This window comes from Geotrypetes seraphini, chromosome 4, assembly GCF_902459505.1.
Source record: "Geotrypetes seraphini chromosome 4, aGeoSer1.1, whole genome shotgun sequence".
Lineage (NCBI taxonomy): Eukaryota > Metazoa > Chordata > Amphibia > Gymnophiona > Dermophiidae > Geotrypetes > Geotrypetes seraphini.
The window spans coordinates 26,504,377-26,530,333 of NC_047087.1; the positions used below are offsets into that span (position 1 = coordinate 26,504,377).

The 25,957-nt window shown below is 44.2% G+C and overlaps 2 protein-coding genes across 2 annotated transcripts in view; one reads left to right on the top strand and one right to left on the bottom strand.

Annotated features, from left to right (window-relative positions):
- The first annotated feature begins 2,743 nt into the window (after nt 1-2,743).
- On the top strand, nt 2,744-4,930 carry LOC117359408 (SAP30-binding protein-like). Its single transcript, XM_033942131.1, has one exon. It carries the CDS (start codon nt 2,985-2,987, stop codon nt 3,714-3,716), a length of 732 nt encoding a protein of 243 aa, XP_033798022.1. The 5' UTR covers nt 2,744-2,984; the 3' UTR covers nt 3,717-4,930.
- A 3,311-nt stretch (nt 4,931-8,241) lies between these two features.
- LOC117359538 overlaps nt 8,242-25,957 on the bottom strand; it is an 87,583-nt gene continuing 69,867 nt past the window's right edge. The window contains exons 4-5 of the mRNA XM_033942496.1: nt 17,732-17,945; nt 8,242-11,305 (exon numbers count right to left, since the gene is read on the bottom strand). Coding sequence (XP_033798387.1) covers nt 11,127-11,305; nt 17,732-17,945 — 393 coding nt within the window. The 3' untranslated portion in view covers nt 8,242-11,126. The remainder of the gene's footprint in view (nt 11,306-17,731; nt 17,946-25,957) is intronic.

The window sequence follows — 25,957 nt, forward strand, 5'->3', positions numbered from 1 at the left end:
GTTTGTGAAGGTTTGAAAAGAGATTTAAGCCTCGTGCAGTGACAGATCCTGAAGATGCTAGAGGGCAATACAAAGCAACAGGAGATTCTACCTTAGCAAGGCAGACACTCAAAGAAAACAGAAAAGGCGACCAGGTGGTACTCAGTATCTTTATATTCTATGAAGACTCAACACATGTATTTTAGCCCGAAGGCCTGTCTCAGGAGTCTTAATGCTTTGATCAAAATAGTACATGTTGTCTGTTCTATCTTATAAAATTATAATGATTGAGTTATTCACCAAACACATCAATCAATAATCACTAAAAAATTGAAAGTTCCGAGGGGGACTGACCAAGATGGCGGTGATGTAGAGGAGCTGCGAGAGACGCTGATAACAAGCTCCTAGCCTGTATTTTCTATACCTGATATTGATGCCTTCTAAGAGGAAAGGGGTGTTTAGGGTCTCTGCCTCGTCGGCCCTGACGTCCACCCCGATTCAACAGACGATGGATCGTTTTTTCGCGCCTTCTCCGGCGCCCACACAAGCTGGAGTGGAGAGCTCGGCGGTGACGGGAGGGAGTCACTGGCCCTTTCGGGCACTGAAACATCGCTGTCTCCTTCGGCTCCCATGACGCCTCCGTGTCCGGCAACAGCCGAAACGCTGTGGCGAGAGACACACGCTTCCGGAAGTGAAAGCGTGGGGTCTCCCGGCGAGGGCACAGCGTTGTCGGCGGAACGGCAGATGGAAACAACAACAGCAGAGAGAGGGGATCTTTCTCTCTCCCAGACGGAGGTTTCCATGAATAGCATCTGGCAATTGCTTCAGAGGATGGAAGGGAAAATTGAAAAATCAACTGAAGAGATAACAAAATTAAATGAAAAATTGGAATTATTGACTGGGTCAGTTGAATCTATGAAGTTAGAATATACAGGCCAAGCCAAGCAAATGCAGGTGGATATACAACAATTGCAACAATTCAAATTGGCTTCAATTAAAGATAGCTCCATCATTCATAAGAAACTAGAACAATTTGAAAATTTTAATAGGCGTTTGAACCTCCGCTTTCTAAATTTTCCTCAAACTTCAGGAATGTTACCTATAGATTTGTTGAAAAGATACTTCATTGAGAATTTGGAAATTTCTTTTAACTGTATTCCTCCAATTAATAAAATTTATTACCTACCAAATAAAAAGATGACTGATGGAAATGGAAAGGCAAATGGAAATGAGATTGGGAAAGTAAGAGAAGGAGAGACGAATGTGATAGATTTTGCAAATGTGACGGCTTTATTGGAACAAACGATAACATCTGAAATGGACAGAGCAACATTATTAGTATCATTGTGAATGTGATTATGATTATGTGAATATGATTATGAAATTGTTTTTCAAAAATTCCCAAAAATTATTTGGGGGTCGGAAAATATGGATATATCCTGATGTAGCTAAGACTACACAAGAAAGGAGGAAAGAATTTCTTGCAATGCGACAACAGACTATAAATATTGGAGCAACATTCTTATTGGTGTATCCCTGCAAATGCCTGGTTAGGTACTTAGGTGTTAAATATGTTTTTTTCTCTCCTAACCATCTGAAGGAATTTCTAGATGTTAAGCAGATCATTAAGGATTAAGGGATAATAACAGTAATGGGCGCAAGATACAATATGCCTTTCTTCTTTGTACTATTCCTCTAAATTTCTCTCAAATTTTAGTTTTGGTCACCCCTTGTTTATTGTGGTCTAAGAAGGGGTTTATCATTATGATGATTGTTGTAAAAGTAATATTGTGTTAAAATTTTCTTCCCTGTATTCAATGTAACAAGAATTAATTCTTGTAAAAGAAGACTGTATAATTATAAATAAAAAATAATAAAAAAAAAAAAAATTTGAAAGTTCCGCGGAACTTGGGTTAATCTCTACTTCGTGGACAAATTTTTTAGTGATCATTCTGATTGATGTGTTTGGTGAATGACTCAATTATTATAATTTTATAAGACAGAACAGTCAACATATACTGGCAGGCCTTCGGGCTGAAACACATACGTATCGCGTCTTCATAGAATAAAGATATTGAGTACTAATTACCTGCTTGCCTTTTCTGTTTTCTTGGAGTGATGCTAGAGGGTAAAACACAGTTCTGTGTCATAAGAAAAAAATTGTTAAATAATAAAGGAGTGAATATAAGAATCAAGAGAGGGAAATATGTATCATGATATGATTAATTTTGCTGGATATCTGAATCTAAGAATTATATCTAAGGCCTATAGAATGTGTTTCTTAAACTGAAACTCTGAATTGCTAGATATCTGAATCTAAAAATTAAATAAAATGTATTTCTTACAACTAAACTCTGAATGAACCTACCATAGAAAGCCTGAAACAATAAAGTTAAGTGCTCCATTCAGTGGTTTACAAAATTAAGACAGGGTGGTGTACCAGTATCAAGCAGAACTCTAATATGACTGGATACACCTCCCATCACCAAGAACCTTAAACCTGAAGAAGGGCTCTCTAGAAGGAAACTATTATCAAAGAGCAACCTGGGTCTAGGACTTGTCAGTGGGGCCCATTGAAAAATGAAAACAGTTCATTTGCATATGGTTTTACATATTAACCAGATGCATATTCTTAGGGGAGAAGCAGGAGCCTGGAAGTAAAGGAAAACTAACTATATGGGGGCAAGTCAACCTCCTATGGATATGGAAACTAGAAAATGTCAGAGCAAAGTAGATGGAACCACAGATCTCACCCTGAATAGAACAGGGACTAACAAGGAGGACACCCAGGGTAATCAGGCTGGGAAAGTCAGAGCTTTCAGAGCTCTTAAGGCAACCCTAAGGGGGATGAATGCTGGCAATTGCCTAACCCCTAGTAAGCCTTCATTGAGTGGCCAGATTGGGGCCAAGGGCCAGATTAGCTGCACTGAACTCTGATGACCAGAGTGACTCTTCCATACTTCACTTCCAACATTCTGCCAATAAACTTCTATTTCTGAGTGAAGATGGTGGGCAGTAAGAATATTCTGTCATCACTGATGGTATACTGGGATGATTCAGAACAGCAGTCAGAAGGGGAGGAAACAGCAATAGAAGAAAAAGGAGGGCTGGTATTAACAGCCTATGGAGACGATGAGGAAGATTCAGAGACTGAGACTGGTAATCTGAAGCAATTCTCAGAAATGGAGACAAGGGACTCCCAGGAACTGGTTGCCTCCTCCAAAAGAGTGAGGGATATGTCTCCAGATGAAATAAAAATTCCCCCAGAGCCCCCTGGCCGATGTTCCAGTCATTTGCAGAGTAAAATTCAGAAGCTGCATGAGAGAAAGCTAAAGGAGGGAATGAACATGAACTTCATCATCCAGAGAAAAAAGGAATTCCAAAATCCCAGCATCTACAAGAAACTGATTCAATTGTGTTCAATAGATGAACTTGGCACCAATTACCCTAAGGATATTTTTGACCCTCACAGATGGTCTGAGGACTCGTACTATGATGCATTAGCAAAAGCTCAGAATGTTGAAATGGAGAAGGCTAAAAAGGAACAAACAAAGAAGGGCCCCACAACAAATACTGCCACTGCAACAACTAATACAAGCAGTACATCTGTTGCATACGCTCAGAAAAGGAAGAGCAAGTGGGACGCGGCCATCCCTGTCACCACAAGAGCCCAGCCCAATATCCTCAACACCACAGCAACACTGCCAGCTGTTGTCACAGTAACTAGCAAGACTTGAATGGACATTGATATGTACAGACTTGGGGTATGGGAGTTTCCCTTTTTTAGGTTTCTCCACATGCAGTTTGAAAACTTTTTTAAACTCGGATGTTTAAGGCTTGAAAAGTAGGGGAACCAAGGCTTTGGCTATGAATGAACAGAGCTAAATGGAGAACAACTTCATGCAAGCCCACGCATATCCCCTTTTCTACCAATCCTGAAAGGATTCCAGCTTGAGATAGCCTCTGTCAGGATGTGATCATTATTATTCTGAAATATGGCATTCTGTGAGCATTTGCTCATTACAGAACTCTTCTATATTTTCAGAAAACACTATGGTGTATGCATCTAATAGGATACAGTAAAAAAAAAAAAAATTAGCAGAAATCGCAAAGGCTCCAAAACAGTTTTAGATATCAAGTTTTCCCAGGTAGATGTAGTCAAACTTAAGAATGGTTTTAAAATTTGCCCAACATGTTTTAGTGCTTGCATCAGGACCATTAATCTAATTAAACCTTTGAGTCTGATATACATGTAGAAAAACAGTATCCATTTGCTTATAAAATAAACATTTCTTACATCTAACCTCTTTTTTATTTCAAGGGGTGGAAGGATTGATGGAACCAGTTTATTCTTTAAAACCAGTTTATTTTTTAAAAGTCTAAATTTCAGAGTTTTAGTGATTTCTCAAAGTTTTCTGTCTCTGGACAGGGCAGAAAAATGTCCTAATAAACATCTGTTTGTGGAATATTTGTATAGAGTGATTTAATGTCGAGCGTTTCAAATCCATCCTAGTGCCTTTCAATAAATTGATGTAAGCAAAGTCTTTTACATAGGATTTCATATGTGGTATTACATGTCATAAACATCTGTGAACTGTGATAAAGGTTTCAGAACTGATCCTACGGCTGATTCTATTGGGCGTCCTGGGGGTTAGTTAGAGACTTATGAAACTCGGGTAGGATATAGATTGTTGGGGTTACTGGGTGGGTGTTGTTAAACATAAAGAAAAATCTCCTTCATTAGTGGTCAGAAAACTGGCTTCCATTTCTTTATTAGTGACTTAATTTATTTTGAAGGTCTCTGATAGGGTCAGTTTTCAAATGGAAGATAAAAATTCCCATCATTCAACTTTCTCAATTATAATATTGAAATCACATCATATGTTTTATTTTATTAATAAGATGAGGAAGGGAGTAAATGACTGTTTAATGTAATAATTGTATTATTATTTGTGCGTTCTATGCAGTATTTTATGATTTACCAATTGTATTGCACTATCAAAGTTTGAAAATCAATAAAGATTTAAACAAAATCACAATTGCTCCTCTATGAGCGGGATTTATGATGATATCCTTCTTTTGCTGCATGGATTCTTTGTCATTCTCTTTCTTTGTCATTCTATATCCCACAAAACTTCAGCTGTGCGGTTACATGAGGTTCTATTGGTAGCTTGGTATTAGAATTAAAAAAAAAAAAACTAGGTCCAATGACAGAGGTGCAATTTCCTGGTATACTTTATTGATCAAAATCAAAAACACACTTTATCAACAGGCTTCTTCAGGTTTGTATCACCTGGTATATCATTACAGCATTCAAAACAAACAATTGTCAGTTCCAAGCCCACTATCTCAAAAGAAAATCTTTTCCCAACTGCAAAGTTTTTTTCAGACAAAAATTTCTGCCTTCTCTTAATCCAGTACACAATCCAAATTTTATCCCAGCTCTCTTTAACGGGAAAAGATTAGCTTATCTCCATTCCTTCTATAATGGGCAACTCTGTTTCTCCTATCTCCATATTATAAGCAAAGTCCTCATCAGCCATCTCAGTGTCTTGACCAAACACAGACTCACCATTCTCTCTTGCTTCTATCTCACCAACCTCTGCTTGGGCTGGTAGCCAGGAGGTAGACTGACTCCCTGATTCTCTGGACTGGCAATCCGTGGCTTGCAACCTGTTGGCTGGCTGGATCAGGAGCAGTTGTGTACTCTGAGGCTGGTCCTCCAACTGCTTCTGCAGCTGGCTCCCCTACTTTGAGAAAACTACTCCCTTTTCTTTCACTTCAGGAAGCTGATTAGTCCTCCTTGCAGGTGTGTTAGGGTAGCTTGCTCTCAGAGCCCTTATCACCTAGCTTAAACCAATTTGAGCCTGATTGGGAGTTTTTTGTATCCCAGCCCTGCTCTTTCCTTTTCCTGGCTCTATGCCTGCTGGGAGATGTAGTCTTTCCACTTGTTTTCCTATAACTGGCTTAGGTAAACCAGATCTGCCTGCTTTTTGGCAGGACTTTAGGCTTCATTGCTGGAAAGCTTGGCTTGTAAGTATTCCTAGGGTCTGCTTTGGGACTCTCCTTAGCAGGCTTAGGAATACTTTCAAGGGTTTTAACCCCATTTCCCTTTTCTGGCAAGGCTTCCTCACTAGGCACAGGGGCAGCCCTGTGACAATCTCCAGTATCAATCCCATTTTGGATAACATTATAGTAACTACCGTATATACTCAAATATAAACCAAGGTAACCTTTTTCCCCCAGGCATACTAATGGTACACAGGGGAGGCAGGAAGAAGATAAAAATAATTAAAATTGGATGGGAAAGGAGGGATCCCTCCTGTCCTGGTCACCACCGGACCACCAGGTCTCACAGCAGGCCTGGGAGAAGCCTGCAAACAGGTCTGGGAGGAGGTACGAGTCACTGCTGACCCAAATATAAACAGACCCCATTTTAGGGGCCCCAAAATCTCAGTTTATATATGGTAATATCTGTGTCAGAGAGACAGAAAATGCTGGCTGGTACTTGTTCAATAATTCTTCTAGAGCCTGTTTCTGCCCTTCATTTAAGCCACCCAACTCAACTTTAACAGAAATGCGATTAGAGATTTCAGGTTGATGATCAGGATTAGGTTCAGCATTAATCCCATGTATGTAATATTCTTCTGATGGATCAATTTGAAACTAGCACACTTCAGTAAATGCAGTTTCTTCTGGACTAATGATCTATGCCACTCTAGTTCATGGTAGAAGTCGAATAGTATTCCTTCCAGAATTAAGCACATGTACAGGTACTTTGCTTTTGTTAACATTTGCACGTACATGGGCAGCCATCACCGTTGAAGGCAGACTGGCCGAGTTGGAACAACAGCCACAGGGCAATTTTCAGTGCAACCCAATTCGTATCACTTTCCCACAAGTATTATTTCAGAAAGTGGTGGTATACACTCCTTTATTTCCAACAAGCTTGTCAAATCCCAGGGTTTCAGTGGGTTTTCTTAATTCTTTCTTTTCTTGAACTTCAGCCCAAATTTGCCATAAAAATTTAGCTTCAGTATACTTATCAAATGAGCTTTAACTCTGAAAAAAGGTCATGTACATCTTGCACAATATTTATCCCAATAATTCCTGGGTCTAAACTTTTGATATCTGCTTTAATACATCTCTTGATGAGAATTCTCAACCCACTAGCTCAGTGTCCCACAAACTTTGTCGGGCTGCAGCACACTAAACATAGTGGTTGCAGCTCGAGGTATCCGGAAGTGCGCAGATGTCGCTGTGGTGATGTCATGCACATGTGTGACATCATCACATCAACGTATGCACAAAGGCCCTCCAGACGGGCCCTGAGCTTCCAGTAGGGTGTGCCAGCAGGGAAGCAGGCCAGAGAGGTGCTGGCACTGGCTTATTGCCTACAGGACGCACCTCTTGCAGCGAGAGCACATCCTGTAGGCAATCTGCCAGCACCTCTCCTCTTCCCCACTGTGTCGCGGCACATCTGAAATCTCAGGAGGCACAGTTTGTGATACAATGCACTAGCTGTTAATTTTATCCAGTTAACTGGTTTCCCACATGCTCAAAATGTTGTTCAAAATGTGTCTCCGAAATTGTTGAAACATCAGATCCAGTGTCTAATATGCATAAGGTTTTCAACCCACAAATTGTTGCTTCAATAATTGGACTTTGCCCAGTTATATTACGATTGGTTTTCCCAGATGACCACTGTCTGTTGCATTCACACTTTATGTACTGAAGAATTGTTTTCCCTAGGAATCTCTTTTCTTACAGACCCAGTTCCTGATATTTCCAGCCTTTTACTTAAACTTGATGGGTCTTCTTCAGGGTCTTCACTTCTTTCTGTTACTCTACTCTCAGGAGCTCTTTAGGAGTAGGTGGTCTGACCAAGGTACTTTGGGTAGGGAATGAAATGCTAAATAACTTATGCTTTATGATGAAGTTGAAGAAGCAAGTAGATCTAACTTGTGGCCTTTTTTGTGTGTGGGTTGTTGAAATAGGAGTCTGAGGTTAAGGAATCTCAGGGTTTTGGAGAGAACCTGTTCCTTATCACGTTAGAGCAGGGGTAGGGAACTCCGGTCCTCGAGAGCCGTATTCCAGTCGGGTTTTCAGGATTTCCCCAATGAATATGCATTGAAAGCAGTGCATGCAAATAGATATCATGCATATTCATTGGGGAAATCCTGAAAACCCGACTGGAATATGGCTCTCGAGGACCGGAGTTCCCTACCCCTGTGTTAGAGGAAAGAGAGTAGAGGACCAGGAAGAAATATGTTCTGAGGCCCTTGGCTGTGAACATGTGAATCCAACAGTGCACCACTCTGTGACCAGGACATTCCCCTTACACAATATTTCATTTTTTTTTATGTGTACATATACAGAGTTTTATTTTATTAAATTTAGAAAAATTACATTGGCATGAAAGACAATTTATGGTATCTTTATATTCCCTGCTCACCTTACATTGTGACTTTTTCGCCTTGTCTTGCATTACTTATTGGTGGTATAGTTTTATTGTGTAAATTAAAAACGATTCATATATAGCAAATAATGGTGAATAACAGAATAGGAAGCTGTACAATATGGACGTAAACTGGTGGGCAGCAGATACCAACAAAAAGAAACCAACTATTTGTTCTTGTGTAAACCTTAATTCTTATCATTATTTTACAAAAGGAAATCAGAGACTAAAAAGCAGTAACCAATTACTGTATATCCTTTAGTTGTGGATGCAAAGCTTACTGTATTTAGAGTAACAATTGAACCAAGTCACTAGATGGCACTGTAAGTACGGACTTGCAGAATACCAATCTTTAAAACTATAGATATTTTAAAAATTCTTTCCACACTGATGGATTATTGCAAAGAAATTGTGCATTATACAGTAATCCCCTGTTTTACTAAGGTGTGCTAACCAAATTAGCGCGCACTAAACGCTAATGCGTCCATAGACTAATATGCATGCGTTAGTGCGCGCTAATCGGTTAGCACACCTTAGTAAAACAGGGCCTAAGAGTTGGAAAAGGCCTGTGCCTGAAGGCAAAATAACTCTCCAAAAATTTAACAGGACAAAATGTGGGCTGGGAAAAATCTGAGGAAAAGGCACACTGAGCTTTAAAGTCCTCCAAAAAAAATGGCCTAATACAGCCAGCTTCTGCAACATAGAAACTTTGATCGACTAAAACATAGCAGTTAGGGAATTATCTTTTCAAGATGCCATGCACACGCGTCTTCATTTTCCCTTTTCTAAATTTTACTTTGAAACCTAGTGACTAAGCCATATGGCTTTCTTAATGACTGTAGTGTATGGTGACCCTGGTGATGGAAACATTTATTGATTTCTTGATATACTGCCACCTAGTGGAAGCATAGTAATATCTTTTGCCTTTGAACAGTGGCACTCTGAGGTGTGTGGTTAAACTATAAAATCCATCCTTTGAAATCTGTTGACAGTGACATCTAATGGTTAGATCAAGCTTGACAGATTTTCTTTGAATTTAAGAACCAGTCAAAAATCTTACCCCTTCGCCAACCACCAATATTGAACTGCACCAAATCAGATAACCTGTGGCTCCACACATGAACCACTCTGGGATGCCGTGTCGGGGGCGCTGGCACCTCTCCGCTCTGCCACACCATGCTGCGCTCACACCATCCCTCTCCCCACCCCTTACCTCTATAGATCTTCGCTAGTGTGACCAACTTCTGCCCGTTACTCACGCCAGCCTGGTTCCCCTCTGAATTGCTTCTGGGTCACGGGGCCAGGAAGTGACATCAGAGGGAAATCCAACACTGGCACGAGGAGCATGCTGCAGAAGTCACTTACACTGGTGAAGAGTTAGAGGTATTTGGGGGGAGTGGGAGAGCGCGAATGTTGGCGGGGAATGAGGAAGGAGGGGAGGCCGTGGAGAGGAGAGTGTCACTACCCCTTACTATGCCTCTGTGGTACTGTCCAGTTGGTACTGAAGAAATATTCATCAGCCCTATTCAATTAGTGCTCCTGAATATCCCCCTCACCAGCACTTATCGGGTTAGCAGCACCTGATAATCGGATAGGTGTAGGTGTCTGAATAGCTACCCTTTAAAAGCCAGTTGTTGAGATTTTTCTTACAGTGCTTGCCCTTCCTCCCAAGATCTACTGCAGCTCCTTTAGAGCCTGATTTACTGTTTTTCTTCTTTTTGTGTGCCTATGAGAAAAGAAAGCTTAATAAATCAGGCCTGTAATGTGCCTTTCCACAATGTCAGCCCCCATGCTGTCAGAAGCACAGTGATGATCCCTTGATAGCTCCACCTATCGCCATGACACAGGTCTCTCGCAGTTTGTCCCTTTCACTCCTCTACACCTTTTCCAGACCTAGTCCTTCAGCCTCCCTCCCCCACACACACACCTTTTCCTCACCCAGCCTTTTTCTTTCTCATTCCTCTGGATCTGATTCTCACCTTGTTTCTTTCCTCATTTCTCTGTATCCTATCGACACCCTCTGATACACTCTCTCCCCTTCTCTTCTGCTTACCTGCACCCTTTCTTTTCCTTTCCCTCTCGCTCTCATTTGCTTGCATGCACCCTTTCCGTATCTAGTCTCTCTCTCTCCCCGCTTTCACTTCCTTACAAACTTTCCTCATCCAGTTCCAGGGTCGTCTTTACCAATGGGGCCCCCTTGAGCTGGGCCCGAAGAGGCGGCACCCTTTGCCATGTGTAAAAAGTGGCCCCAGTAAATATTTCATCTTGTCTTTTGGCACTCGGCACTCTTACAAGCTCTGGTTGCTCAATCATCAAGAAAATTTCCCCAATTTGTGCTTCTAAGAAAGAGCCTTGGACAATAGGGTTCCTTTATACACCAACTTTCACTTCTTGCTTCGATAATTGTTGGTTATTTTTAATGTCATGCTCTGCACGTATAATTCAAGTACAAATGTTCCACAGTCTTTTTTATTTGTCTCCATTGTGCAAGTAGAGGAGTGGCCTAGTGGTTAGTGCAACGGCCTGAGAACCTGGGGAACTGGGTCAATTTCCACTGCAGTTTTTTGTGACTTTGGCCCAGTGACTTAACCCTCAATTACCTCAGGTACAAAAATATGTGCCTTTATATAATAAGTAAACCACTTTGATTGTAAGCAAAGAAAGGCGGTGTATCAAGTCCCTTTCCCTTTTATTCAAATACTGCAGCATATAGTCCATTCTGCCTAAAGTCCTCTGCAACTTGTTTCGAATGCCGTATTTTGGCAGACAGCGCTTCAAAAACATCATTCTGATCCACTGCAGTGGCAATCCTGTAAATAAATTCTTCTGAGGATTCCAGACCTCGGAGGCCAAGGTTAACGCCACAGCCTGCAAGAAAACAACAGGTGGATATGTGACCTTTTGTTAGCTGATAACCTCTCGGAGCGTTGTGTGAACAGGGCCCTGATTGGGACTTAGGCCTTTATTTTCATAAGAGATGTGTCATAGGAACAAACTGGAATAAAGCATTTGGAAATCAAGCCCATAAAAATTAGAGTTTGACCTGTTTTATACTACCTAAGTGGAGAACCAGGAGTTTTCCTTAAATGAATGAAAATGATCCTAACCTGGGGACATAAACAATGCTAGTCTTGGAAAATAAAAGCTGTTCGGTTTATATCCATGACATCAGTTTATATCCATGACATCAGTTGAGATTACGCTTGATGGACATCGACCAAACTGCTGCCATTTTCCAAGATGGCAACAGCAGCAGGAGGGGAACCACGTAGGTATTTCTAGTACTTTATGGGCAAGTGATTTGAGGCCTCTCTGTCGAGGTCCCTGGCCAGGGGTTTCCTAAACCACAGTGCCCAGGTCTGAGATGTCCTGGAGCAGGGGGGGTCATTGGACCTGAGAACCTTAATAGTTAGAATGAAGGCATAATTTAACTTTATCTCCATTTTAGCACTGAAATTAAAATGGAAATAAAGTTAACTTTGAAATATGCTGTCCTTGTACTGCATTACTTTTGTTTTCATAGCTTTTTATTTTCTTTGTAGTTTGGTTCCATTATACTATGAATTTTTGCTTTGCTGCTAATTGCACAACAGAAGTAAAGTAGAAAATGAGTGTGGCAGTAAGACAAAATCTGTCTTAAATATGTTATTTTAAAGCAGGCCTGAGAGCTTAATTCTTTGCTTTGACTTTAGGCCTTGACTAGTTTGGGTGGCCTCACTGTCTTTCTTCTGATTACAGCCTCAGCTGATATGCCCATTTGTACACTGCTCTGATGTAATCATGAAGGGTATATAGAAAGAATGTAAATAAACAAAAAAGCAATAAAAATAATTATGGAATCATTTTAAGCACAAAGGAAGACCTGCCCTAGTGGTGAGGGCCTAAATAAATCTCAATATAAGCAGTCTGCTAGAGCAGTGGTTCCCAACCCTGTCCTGGGGGACCCCCAGCCAGTCGGGTTTTCAAGATATTCCTAATGAATATGCATGAGATTTGTATACCTGTCACTTCCATTATATGCAAATCTCTCTCATGCATATGCATTAGGGGTATCTTGAAAACCCCACTGGCTGGGGGTCCCCCAGGACAGGGTTGGGAACCACTGTGCTAGAGCAGTGTAGCTCAGACCTGCCCTTTCCTGTAAGAACAGCTAGACAGTTGGATTTTCAGGATTACTTGAATGAATATGCATAAGATATAGATTTTCATACAATAAATCTCCAATATATGCAAATTAATCTCCTGCTCATTTACTGAACCGTGGCTTCTTACCTTGGTCTTGATAAAGCTCTGTAGCTACTTCTGAGACAATCATTCCTCAGCCACTGAAGCAGTATCGGGTAGGGAGGCCAATCTAGGATTACCATATGGCTCCAGAAAAAGGAGGACGGATTGAGACATCCAGGTTTTACTTCCATTGTTTCCAATAGAAGTAAAGCCCAGATATCTCTTATCTGTCTTTACTTCCGTTGCTTTCAGTAGAAACAAAACCCAGATGTCTCAATCTGTCCTCCTTTTTCTGGAGCCATATGGTAGCCCTAGCGCCAATCACAATAGATAAGTATGAGTTCATGTCCCCATATCTGATTCTAGGGTTGGCCCAAACACTAGGAAAACTAGGCATTCGCCTAGGTCAGCACAATTTTGGGTCTGGCACTGATGCTACAGTCAGTGTGAACGGAAGACATTGTGGTTGGTGTAAAACCTTGAGCATTGGTGCATGTGTCTTTATAAAATAACCTCAAAAAAGGCATCTCTCTGTTCTTTTACCTGATTCCTCAAGCCCAGAGAATGTTACAAGAATTATGGAAACCTCAGGGATAAAGTTATAAGTCGTTCAACACTTCTGGTGATTTTTGTTTTTCAGCAAGACAGAGTCACTTCGTAGGCTTTTTTTTAGGCTAAAAGAGGTGACTTTTTTTGATAGCAAGATTTCCATGTTCCTAATTATGACCGGGATAGCCATGCAGATGATAACCCGTAATTGGAAAAATTACGATCGCCTGAATTTTCCTTTCTGGTGGGCGAACCTATGCTCTAGTTATAGGTATGAAAAAATGAATGCTGAAATGCTGGGACATAGTAATGTTTTTAAACTGGTTTGGGGCCCGTTGACATCTTATATTACTTCTCTGTAGTTGTTTTTTGTCTTTAATTCTGTGCTACCTCCTTGCACATCCAGGGTGGAAAGGAGGGAGGGGGTGGGATTGTGTTATTGTATTATTTTAAATAAGTGTAGATTATTGAAAGAGTATATACGTGGAGGGGCAAAATAAAAAAAAAATGTCTAAGTCCCCTTTTGGCCTAAGTCCCTAAACGTTCAACCCAGAAGCAGTGAAAGTGTCCATAACCAAAGCATACGTCCATGTTTTGATTATGGCCTTCCTCTGCCTAAACGCCCAATCTCCACTACATCTAAAAGTACCCCCACAGCACGTCTACACTTTTTAACCATAATGAAACAAAAACACGCCTAGGCCACAAACATCCAACAGAAGGGTTTTTAGGCGAAGGAGGAGCCAGTCCTTCACCTAAAAGCTGGATTATGTAACCGGTGTCTGTCAAAAACAACACTGGTTACAGAATCCTCCCCCCTCCCCAACAACGATCCAGGCAGGAGGGTGCCCAAGCCCTCCTGACATGTCAAACCGCGACCCCCCCCCTCCCGACGATATAGGGGCAAGAGGGAGTCCAAGCCCTTTTGCCCCATGCACCCGCAGCACCCCCGACACGATCGGGGCAAGAGGGAGCTCAAGCCCTCTTGCCCCAGGCACGATCGGGGCAAGAGGGAGCTCAAGCCCTCTTGCCCCTCCGGAGAGAACCCAAGCTCTCCTGGCCCAGGCGACCTCCCCCTCCCCCCCGATGTTACTGTTCGGGCCAGGAGGGAGCCCAAGGCCCAGGCGACCCCACTACCCCCACCCCGCACTACATTACGAGCAGGAGGGATCCCATGCCCTCCTGCCCTCAACGCAAACCCCCCTCCCCACAACGATCGCCCCCCCAAGAACATCCAACCGCCCCCCCAGCCGACCCGCGACCCCCCTGGCCGACCCCCACGACACCCCCACCCCCCTTCCCCGTATCTATTTTAGGTTGGCCGGACAGACGGGTGCCAAACCCGCCCGTCCGGCATGCAGCTCAACGAAGAATGGGGCTGGATTGGCCCAGGGACACCAAAGCTCCGCCTCCTGGTGGGGCCTAAGGCGCCTGGGCCAATCAGAATAGGCCCAGGTGCCTTAGGCCCCTCCTGTGGGCGGGGCCTTAGGCTTTTTGATCGTCCAAGTAGCCAGTTAGGACACTTTTTAGACTTTTTTTTTTGATTATGAGCCCCATAGTGTTAATCAATGGGTGGATGGGATAAAATGATTGATTTTGAATATCTGTAACTTGAATGTGCTTTTCTTGACTTGTTATATATTCTTATACCTGTGTATTGCACTGTTAATATTTAAAAATTAATAAAGATTTATAAAAAAACAAACAAAAAAATTTCCATGTTCCTAGATGTCTCGAAATCAACACAAACCAGGAAAAAACGGTTTCTAGAAATGAAACAGTTTGTGATTTCTTTGGGAGCAAAATTCTAATCGAAGTAAGCAAGCACTGATCTAATATATTATAATCCCCTATTGTTATATCAAGAAGGGGATCACGAACAGATAAGAGAAGGTTATCATGCCGCTGTACTGGGCGCTCTCACTTGGAGTACTGTGTCCAGCACTGGTGGCCGTACATGAAGAAGGACACGGTACTCAAAAGGGTCCAGAGAAGAGCGACTAAAATGGTTAAGGGGATGGAGGAGTTGCTGTACAGTGAGAGATTGGAGAAGCTGAGCCTCTTCTCCCTTGAAAAGAGGAGACTGCGAGGGGACATTATCGCATATGTTGAATTGCAATGAATGTCAGGTATCTCCCTTTTTACAGATTCCTTACACACCCGGGGGGGGGGGGGAAGGGGAAGGTATTTGGGATTGCTAAAGGTATTTATCTATATTATTGCAATAATATATGCATATGCAGTGTAATAGTTATGTGAGGAAGGGAGGGAGAAAAGGATTGGTAATGTATTAATTTTGTGTATTTTAAGTGTGTTATGTATAACTAGTGTTTAAGCCCGTCACACTAACGGGTGCTAGAATAGATGTCTGTATGTCTGGGGTTTTTTTTTTAATTTGTCTCTCTCTCTCCCTGGACGCTGTCTGTCTGTCATTCTTTGTGTCTGTGTCTCTCCCAGGTCCCCTGTCTGTGCGTCTTTCTTTCTGTCTGTCTCCCTGGCCCCCCTGCTTGCCAAAGCAGCCTCTTTTCCCTCTCCCCCTGTTGTGCAATGCCTGCCTGCTTCGTGGCCTCCCTTCTGTTCCTCCCCCCCCGATTGCTGTTTGCTCCCAGCACACCCCTCTCCCCAAAGCAGCCCCCTTTCCCTCTCTCCCTGGCCCCCGGTTGTGCCATGCCTGCCTGCTCCGTGGCCCCCTTCTGTTCCCCCCCATGATTGCTGTCTGCCCCCAGCACACCCCTCCCCTCAAAGCAGCCCCTTTTCCCTCTCCCCCTGGCCCCTGGTTGTGCCATGCCTGCCTGCTCCGTGCTCTCTTCTGTTCCCCCCCATGATTGCTGTCTGCCCACAGCACAACTCTCCCCCAAAAGCAGCCCTTTCCCCCTGTTGTGCAATGCCTGCCTGCTCCATAGCCCCCTTCTGTTCCCCCCCCATGATTGCTCTCTGCCCCCAGCACAACTCTCCTCCCCCCAAGCAGCCCCTTTTCCTCCTGTTGTGCAATGCCTGCCTGCTCCGTGGCCCCCATCTATTCCTCCCATGATTGCTGTGTGCCCCCAGCACAACCATCCCCCAAAGCAGCCCCCTTTTTCTCTCCCTCTGTTGTGCAATGCCTGCCTGCTTCGTAGCCCCCCATCTGTTCCTCCCCCCCGATTGCTGTCTGCCCCAGCACACCCCTCCCCCAAAGCCGCCCTCTTTCTTGTCTGCTCCATAGCCCTTCTTTTTCGCTTCCCCTCCTATTCTTACCCTCACTCCATCCATGCATGGTTGCTGCCGCCGCTGCTGCTCCTGTTCAAAGCGGCCTGCTTAGGTTCGCGGCCGGCTGTAGCGAACCTCGCAGGCCGCTCTCCATATGGTAGCATGTTCCCTCTGACGCGATCGCGACAGAGGGAACGTGCTCCATGTGTAGAGTGGCCTGCAAGGTTCACTACAGCTGGCCGCAAACCTCAGCAGGGCACTTCAAACAGGAGCGGCAGCGGTTGGTACGGGAGGGGGGACTCATGGACGTGTTCCCTACCGGACACTGCCGCCGCCAGCACTGCTCCGCACCCCTTTCATCTTGCCCTCTGGTGCGCCAAGCCGGCGCATGCGCATAAGCCGCCGGCCACGGACGGACACAGCACTTGTCAACTACCCACATCCTCTTAAGTGCGCATGGGGAGGAAGAGAGAGAGTGAGCTTCGGACGGCCAGCAGCCGCCGCGGCCGACATCCACCTCGTCGGGGGGAGGAGGAGGAAAAAGACCGTAAGCCGCGCATGTGCACTTCCTAGCTACAGCTCACGGAAAACGGACGCACGCTTAGGAACTGCGCATGCGCGGCTTACCGTTTTATTATATTAGATGCTCATGTTTAATATAGTTGTATTGCACTGTCAAAATTTGAAAATGAATAAAGAATTAAACAAAAAAAAAAAAGGGGGATAGATTCCGTACAAACGTAAGGAAGTTTTTCACCCAGAGAGTGGTAGAAAACTGGAACGCTCTTCCTGAATCTGTTAGGGGGGAAAACACCCTTCAGGGATTCAAGACAAAGTTGGACAAGTTCCTGCTAAACTGGAACGTACGCAGGTGAGGCTGGACTCATTTGGAGCACTGGTCTGACTAGGGGGTGTGGTGCATTTACCGTGACAGTATCGCTACCACAGCTTTGTGAAAGGAGTCCTATGTATTTTTGCGATCTTATACTAAAATTTAGATATTGGATAAATTTGGGAGGTTTTTTGACCACTGACCAAATCTTTGTAAGGGGGGTTCGTTCCCTGCATATGAGAGTCTGAACCACCAATGAGGTCTTTTTCCTCCAGCTGAACAGAAAGGTAACATTTTAAATGTATGTACTATTCTCATTCCGATTTTGTGGTTTTCCCGTGACAATTTAAATGAGAGTGTTTTCCATTTAAAGAGTTCCAGATATTATAAGCCACAATAAAATATATGACTATTTGAAAACAACAAACCATCATGCAGTAATTGATTTTCAGAATCTAGTGTTTATCTTCAAAACATGCAGTGTATAAGTTGCAACCTACCAGTATCAAAATTGAGCATTCGAGCTGCCTCTCCTTCTACCGTCACAACCACATTGTTTCCTTCGATGAATGCTGCCGTCACTCTCCTGTGGGAAAGCATGATCTCAAACAGCCTCCTACTGCTCTGCAGGTGTTGGAGGGTCAGGTCATTCACCCTTGGCTCTAGATCAGTCTTGTAGGTATTGAAGGACTGATAGAATATGTTTTTCATTATCTGGAATGACGAGGGTTTTTATTTAAATAAATAGACGAGCTGCACCAGGACACTTGAAACAATTGCAACATGGATGAATAATCACAAACTGAAACTGATCCCAGACAAGACAAATCCATTCTCTTCAAAAATAATAAAACCACAACTATAACAAATCTAGTAATAAACTCAATCACATACCCCATACAACCCACTCTAAAACTTCTAGGAATAACAATAGACAGATGCTGTGCCATGCAACCACAAATCAACAAAACAATACAAAAATCATTCGCAGTCATGAAAAACTTAAGGCAAGTTTGAAAATTCTTTGACAGAAAACAATTCCAGCTCTTGGTCCAGTCCCTAGTCCTAGGTCTTCTAGACTACTGCACCATACTCTATCTCCCCTGCCCCACAACAATGATAAAACAACTACAAACAGTTCAAAACACAGTGCTAAGACTTATCTATTCCCTGAGGAAACATGACCACATCACGGCGGCATACCTCAACTCACACTGGCTCCCAATATAAGCAAGAGTGCAATTCAAATTCTACTTCCTCCTATTTAAAGCCATAAATGGAGATAGCCCGAGACCCGAGACCCCTATAACAAGTTTATCTTTATAAGATAAGTGCATCATCAAACATCCAATGAGATTTATTATATTTTATATCTCAAAAATTTTTTTGAACCTGGACTGTGTTTAGAAATTACAAGATTTAAAATTAGTTTTTATTACCTTTACTAGTTCTCAGAGAGTGATTTTTTGAATCAATTATGCAATGACTGGACGGTAAACTCTTACCCCAAGAGAGGGTTGTCACTCTCTCTTCAGAGTTTCACTTTTCTGAGCATACTCTTTATAAATCCTTTCCACTCTCTGTGCACTAGTTGTCAGTACAGTCAGTTCTCATTTTTGGCTAGTGTGTTAGGTTCAGCAAAACCCGGATTATATCCCGGGTTAATGAGGTATGCTGATATGATCTTGCGGGCCTATAGGACATACAGGGGATGGGCCTGGTTGAATTATGATGATCATTTCCGGCATAGCATGGCACAGGAGAAGTCAGAAGCTTGGGGTTTTCGAGATGTGGACTTGTGGTTGTCTGATATGACTTCTGCTCGGTCATCCTTTTTTCGGGGAGCGACCTCCTCGGGGGTTTCTTTGCCCTTGGGGGGGTCAGGATTCGGGGGAAATACAGGGGTGGGACGGTCAGGATCTGGGGCAGCGGGAGGAGTTGGGTTGTCTGGGTGGACGGGTGGGCACCGGGGTGGGTTGTTCGGGAATGCCTGTTTTCAGTTCAATGCAGGGCGATGCGACCGTTCGGGGTGCAGGTTCCGTCATCGGTGCAATCAGTGTGATGGGCCCCATCCTGCCTTCCGTTGTGTTGGAGGCTGGGCCAGAGGTAGAGCATTTCGTTCCATGGGATCCGTTGCCCCAGGAGTGCCTGGTCAAGGCACCCTCCCCCATTAGTTTGCAGTCCCTTGCTTTCTGGTTGCCTAGTTACCCCAATAGGGGAGATGCCAGATTGCTTTGGGAGGGTTTTGTCACTGGTTTCTGTATTCCTTTTCAGGGTCCTCCCTTGTTCCATCGTTGTGCCAATGCATCTTCGGTTTCTACACATTTGGAGGTTGCGCGTGCTAAATTGGGCAAAGAACAGCGGTTAGGTAGGATTGCTGGCCCGTTTCCGACTCCTCCTTTTGCCAATTTGGTGATTTCTCCTTTAGGGGTGATACCCAAGAAGGAACCGGGAAAATATCGTGTAATTCATAATTTATCTTTTCCCTTGGGTTTGAGTGTTAATTCTTTTATTGATCCCACGTTGTGTGCAGTAAAGTATGCTTCCTTTGACCGGGCTGTGGACATGTTGCGTTCTTTGGGTAGAGGTGCGTTGATGGCAAAGACAGATATAGAATCTGCTTTTCGCTTACTTCCAGTACACCCATCTGCCTTTTATTTATTGGGATTTAAGTTTGATCATTCTTATTATTTTGACAAATGTATGCCCATGGGCTGCTCAATTTCATGTGCATATTTTGAAGCCTTTGCCACTTTTCTGCATTGGGTGACTGAACAAACTTCTGGATGTACCAATATTGTACATTACTTGGATGATTTTTTGTTTGGTGGGTTTTCTGGGTCGGTTCAGTGTGGTGCTTTACTTTCTGCTTTTCGGCAGGTGGCACTGGATATGGGTGTTCCTTTGGCAGAAGAGAAGACGGAAGGGCCTTGCTCATGTCTGGTCTTTTTGGGTATTGAATTGGATTCTACTCGAATGGAATCTCGCTTGCCGGCGGCTAAGGTGCAGACCTTGCGTAGCGAGATAGATAAGGCTCTTTTGCAGCGCAAGTTGACTTTGGCTGAAGTTCAGTCTTTAGTCGGCCGTTTGAATTTTGCAACGCGAGTGATTCCTATGGGCCGTGTTTTCGCCCGTCGTCTAGCCTTATTAACCAGAGGGATTTTAAAGAAGCATTATCATATTCGCATTTCTCGAGGTGTGCGAGATGATTTGTTATTATGGAAGTCTTTTCTGGATAATTTTAACGGGGTGTGCGTTTGGCCTCAAGCTCAAGTGACTGCTGCTGACTTGCAATTGTTCACGGATGCGGCTGGTAGCTCTGGCTTTGGTATTTATTTTCAAGGAGCTTGGAGTGCACAGGCTTGGCCTGACTGGTGGCGAGATCAGGGTTGGTGCAAGAATGTAGCCTTGCTTGAGTTATTTCCTGTGTGGGTAGCATTGGAGTTGTTTGGTAATCATTTACAAAATAGGCGTGTGTTGCTCTATTCTGATAATGTGGCAGTGGTTGAAGCAGTGAATCGTCAATCAGAACATTGCCCACTGTTAGTGGTATTGTTGCGTTTAGTAGTGTTGGCTTGTTTAAAGTTGAACTTGACTTTGAAGGCTAAACATGTGCCTGGTCATACTAATGAACTTGCGGATGCTCTTTCTCGCTTCCAGTGGGTGCGATTTCGAGCCTTGGCTCCGGGAGCAGACGATGGACCAACAGCGATGCCTCCAGAATTGTGGCAGCATTTCCGGGAGTCTTCACAGAGTTGCTGACTGATGCCTTGGCCTCTAATACTTGGAAAGGATATAGTGCTGGTTGGCGGCGATTTCAGCAGTTTTTGCAGCTTTTTTGGGGACCTGTAGTTCCAGTTTTAGATGAACGCTGCATTATTTATTTTCTTTTATTTGCTCGAGTGATGGGTTGGTCTATGGGTTTAGTGAATCAGTCTATGGCAGGGGTAGGTTTTGTTTGTAAGTTGTATGGGTGGCCTGATCCTACTTCTTCCTTTTTGGTTCGGAAGTTACGTGTGGGATTTGGGCGACGGCGACCCCCCCATAGTGCATCCTTGGTACGTTTACCTGTTTTGCCGTCAACTTTGGAGACTATTGGGGTTGCATTACAACAAATATGTACTTCTCCTTTTGAGATTGCTCTTTTTCGCTTGGCATTTTCTGTGGCATTTTTTGGAGCAATGCGCATTAGTGAATTGGTGGCTCCTTCTAAGCGAGCGACAGGTTGGACTGGTATTTTACAGTCTGATGTGCTTTTGTCCTCGCATGATTTATATCTGCATGTACGACGTTCCAAAACGGATCCCTTGGGTAAAGGTCAATGGATTCAATTGCACAAGTCTGCCCAGTTGTTGATGTGCCCTGTGGTTTTGGCCCATGCTTATTCGCAGCAGCGGCCTGCGGGTGGTTTATTCTGGCTTGTGCACGCTTCTGGGGATCCATTAACACGTTTTCAGTTTGCAGCTGTATTTAAAAAAGTTTTGGGTATGGTGGGTTTGGACCCTTCTTGCTTTGGGACCCATTCTTTTAGGATTGGGGCTGCTACTTATGCTGCCAGTAGGGGTGGGTCCCCTGACTTTATTCGTCATATTGGGCGTTGGGCTTCAAATAGATATTTAGGATATGTTAGACACCTTTAGTGCTGATTCATTGTTCTTTTTTGCTTCTTGTTTTTGTGCTAGTTTCTATCCGGACCCTGCCCATTGATATATGTGTCTGGATATGTGGGCATTCATTCATCTTTTGGGGGCAGAAGCATGCAGTGGAATCTCGTTGGGGCATGAATCTTGGTCTTGCTGCTTTGGGTATCAACATTCAGTGGCTTGGACAGCGGGGGATGCGCTGGACTCAATTATTACCCACTCTGTTTGCAGCAGAACGTTCTTCTTATCCTGATTTGATATTAGTTCATTTAGGTGGGAATGATTTATGTCATGTAAAAGGTATTGATTTAATTAGGCAAATGAAGTGGGATTTGATGATTCTTGCCTGTCACTTTCCATTAACTCGCATTGTTTGGTCCCAGATTATCCCCTGGTTGGTGTGGAAGGATGCCAGAAGTGTGCCTGCCATTGAGCGTTTACGTAAGCGTGTGAATGTTGAGGTATCCCGCTGGTTGGGGGTGATGCGAGGTATGGTGTTGAGTCATGATCTGTTGACTGCAGACTGTCCAGGTCTGTACAGGCCGGATGGTGTCCACTTGTCGGATATTGGTTTGGATATTTTTCTTTCTACTGTTCAAGATTTGTTGGAGTCTCTTTATGGGAATTCTTCTGGCCGCAGCTAATTTTATTTCTGGGGGGAGCGGTGGCAAGCTTTAGCTATCACCGCTTTGGCGGAAAATGGGGTTATGCCAGGCGGCCACTAGTTGGGTGAGGGGTGTAAAAGTATCTAAGTTTATTATTCTGTGTGCGGCACCGCCACAGAGAATGGTGAGACCTGGCGACACCGCAGGTCTCGCAAATGGGATTTGTAAAGTGAATATGATGACGGGAATTGGGGGTTGAGCAGCTAGGTCGTGACCGACTAGCTGAAGGGAGGGAAAGGAAAGTTGGGGAGGGGAGTGGTCGCCTAGGAAGAAAGTGATAAGTTGTAAACATGGTTATTAAAACTTATTGAATTTAAATAAAGCTGCGGCCAAATTATTTGCCAATAATGGAGTTGATTATTTATTTATTATCATTATATTTGGTTGATTGTTGTAGAGTGCAGTTGTGCGAATGTCAAATGTTATGTAATCTGCCTTGAACTGCAAGGTATTGGCGGAATAGAAATCACTAATGTAATGTAATGTAGAGGAAAGCAGCAACACAAGCTAAGCAATGGAGCAGAGAAAAAGAAGTGTAGCAGGCCCAGATGAGGAAAAAAGAATCGGCAGAACCTCAGACCATGGCTATGGATTAAATAAAAGCACTTGGATGTTATCTTATTGAACCATACAAGGAAGCAATTACCATATAACCCCTGTTGCAGGGAACTAGGTAAAACATGGGATTTGTTGCGTCGTTCAACAAATCTTGCTTCTCTGAGGCTCTGTTGATTTCTTTATCCCAACTGGGCCCATTACACTTCTTTTTCTTTGTCATATGTTTTTAACTTGGAAAAACATTGCTTATCTCTGGAAATGAGCTGTAAGAAATAGATCTACTTTTTGGGATTTGCTGGGTACTTACGATTGGCCACTGTACGAGACAGGATGCTGACTCCAGTAGACTTTACTCTGACTCAGCATGGCTTGGATTCCTATATTACTACTGCACACCAGTTTTCTGCTACCGTATATACTCAAATATAAACGTATCCAAGTGTAAACCGATAAATGATTTTTGCTGGAGGGTTTATATTCCACTATTCCTCCCCTTGCCTTTGCTTTGGTGCCCTACCACCCTCTCTCTTACTGCTCCAGTAATCTTTCTCCTCTACCACCACCAACCCCCTGCTGCCGCTACCCCTCCCCCTTGAACCAGCAGACTTCAGCATGTACCCATGCCTACTGAGACTTCCTGGTGGCCTAGCGGTGCGTTGGGGCATGAGTGTCTTCCCTGTGATGCCTTACCACCTTCCCTCCCAGTAATCTTACCCCTCCATCACCGCCAGCTCCCCCAAACTGGCAGACTTCAGCATGTACCCGCGCCCGCATCACTACCTCCACCTCTACTGGCTGGCAGCTAGCTTTCCCTCCCAAGCAAAAGTAACACACAAATCATCACCCCACCCGGCCTACTATGACTTCCTGATGGTCTAGTGGCGGGTTAGGGCAAGAGCGATTCCCTCTCACTCTTGCCCATTCTTTCTCTGCAACAAAAATGGCCACCAACACCACAAGGAAGTCACAGTAGGCCTGGGGTGGGGAGTAGTGCTGCCCAATTCAGGAAAAAAATTTCGATTTGATTTTCCTGCCCAATTGGGTGTTTGTTTGTTTTTTAAACATCCTGGTGTGTTTATTTTATAGCCTCTTCACCCCCTTTGCCCTCTCCTAACCACACTGGTGCTGTGGTGTAAACAAAATAAACAAACAAAAAAGACTTTTCCTCTCTCTGTTAAATCCTAACTCACGTTCGTGGTCTAACACCAGCTCTGGCAGGATACACGTTTCAAATCTGACATATTGTAATCACAAAACAGAAAATAAAATTAGTTTTTCTAACTTTTGTTGTCTGGTCATTATTCAAATCTTGTTAGTCCCAGGCTCTGATTGCCTTCTGATAACTTGCTTGCCAGGATCTCCTTCTTTCTTCTTTCTCCGTGCTAACCATCAATCTTCCATCTGGGTCCTCCCCTTCCGTTTCCCTTCCCTCTCCCAGAGGTCTGGCATCTTTCCTTTTTTTTGTCTCCATCCACAGATCCACCTTCTTTCAACTACCCTTTCATCCAGCATCGCTCCCTCCTTCCCCACCACCCCAGGGTCCATCATAAGTTTAAGTTTTTTTTTAAGTTTATTAGGATTTTATATACCGCCTATCAAGGTTATCTAAGCGGTTTTTACAATCAGGTACTCAAGCATTTTTCTGTTCCTTTCATCCCTAAATCCCATTGTCCACCATCTCTCTCCCTCTCCTCTATTTTAGACCCATTATTTCTTCCCCCCCCCCAAAGTCCGGCACATGCACGTCTCTTTGAACCCCCTTCCCTCCCTCCCTCCCTCCCTTCGTGGACTTCTACACCAGGGCCCTTCCCCTGAACATCTGCACCCCCCAGAAGGCCTACACCTCACCCCTGAAGGCCTGCATGTCCCCCCCCCCCCGAAGGCCTACACCCCACCCTTGAAGACCAGCTTGTCCCTCCTGAAGGCCTGCACCCACCCTGGAAGGCATGTACCACCTCTCCTGAAGGCCTGCATGTCCCCCCTAAATGCCTACACACCACCCCTGAAGACCAGCCTGCACCACCCGGAAGGCCTGCATCTCCCCCACAAAGGACTACAACCCCCTTCCCCCCAGAAGGCCTGCACCCCCCCATGAAGGACTACATATCCCCTCCCCCCAGAAGGCCTGAACCCCCCCCACAAAGTTCTACAACCCCCCTCCCCCCGGAAGGCCTGCGTGTTTAATTTACCGAAATTCAGCAGCCTTTCCCTGCAGAAGAAGATCGCTGACTCTAGCGATCTTCGTAAGCTGCCATAGGTTGTCCGAGTTGTCTTCTCTCTGCTGTGGTCCCGCCCCTTCTCTGACATCAGAGAAGAGGCAGGACCGTGGCAGAGAGAAGACAACTCAGACAACCTATGGCAGCTTACAAAGATCGCTAGAGCCAGCGATCTTCTGCAGGGCAGGCTGCTGAATTTCGGTAAATTGCTGCGGGAAGCCGGACACTAGCGGGGAAGCCACTTCCCGACTGACCCTCCTCACTTGCCCTCTAAAGCAGGAGCATCAGGCCAGCAAGAGGCAGCGCTGCCGCTCCTTCTATAGGGGCGAGGGGGGGGGGAGGGTCAGTTGATGAATTAGGAGGCCGATTTTTGGAAGGGGTAAATCGATTTGAATCGATTCACCTGAAGTGAATTGGTGAATCGATTCGAATCGTGAATTGGGCAACACTAGTGGGGAGCGTTTACTCTTGCTTGGGAGGGAAGGAAAGAACACTAGCTGCTGGCCAGTGGGGGTAGGGATTCGTGCTGAAGTCTGCCAGTTCAGGGACGGGGGAAGACTTGGAGGGGGGAAGACTTGAATATAAACTGAGACTCCCATTTTTTGGCCCCAAAATATCAGTTTATGTTTTGAGTATATATGGTA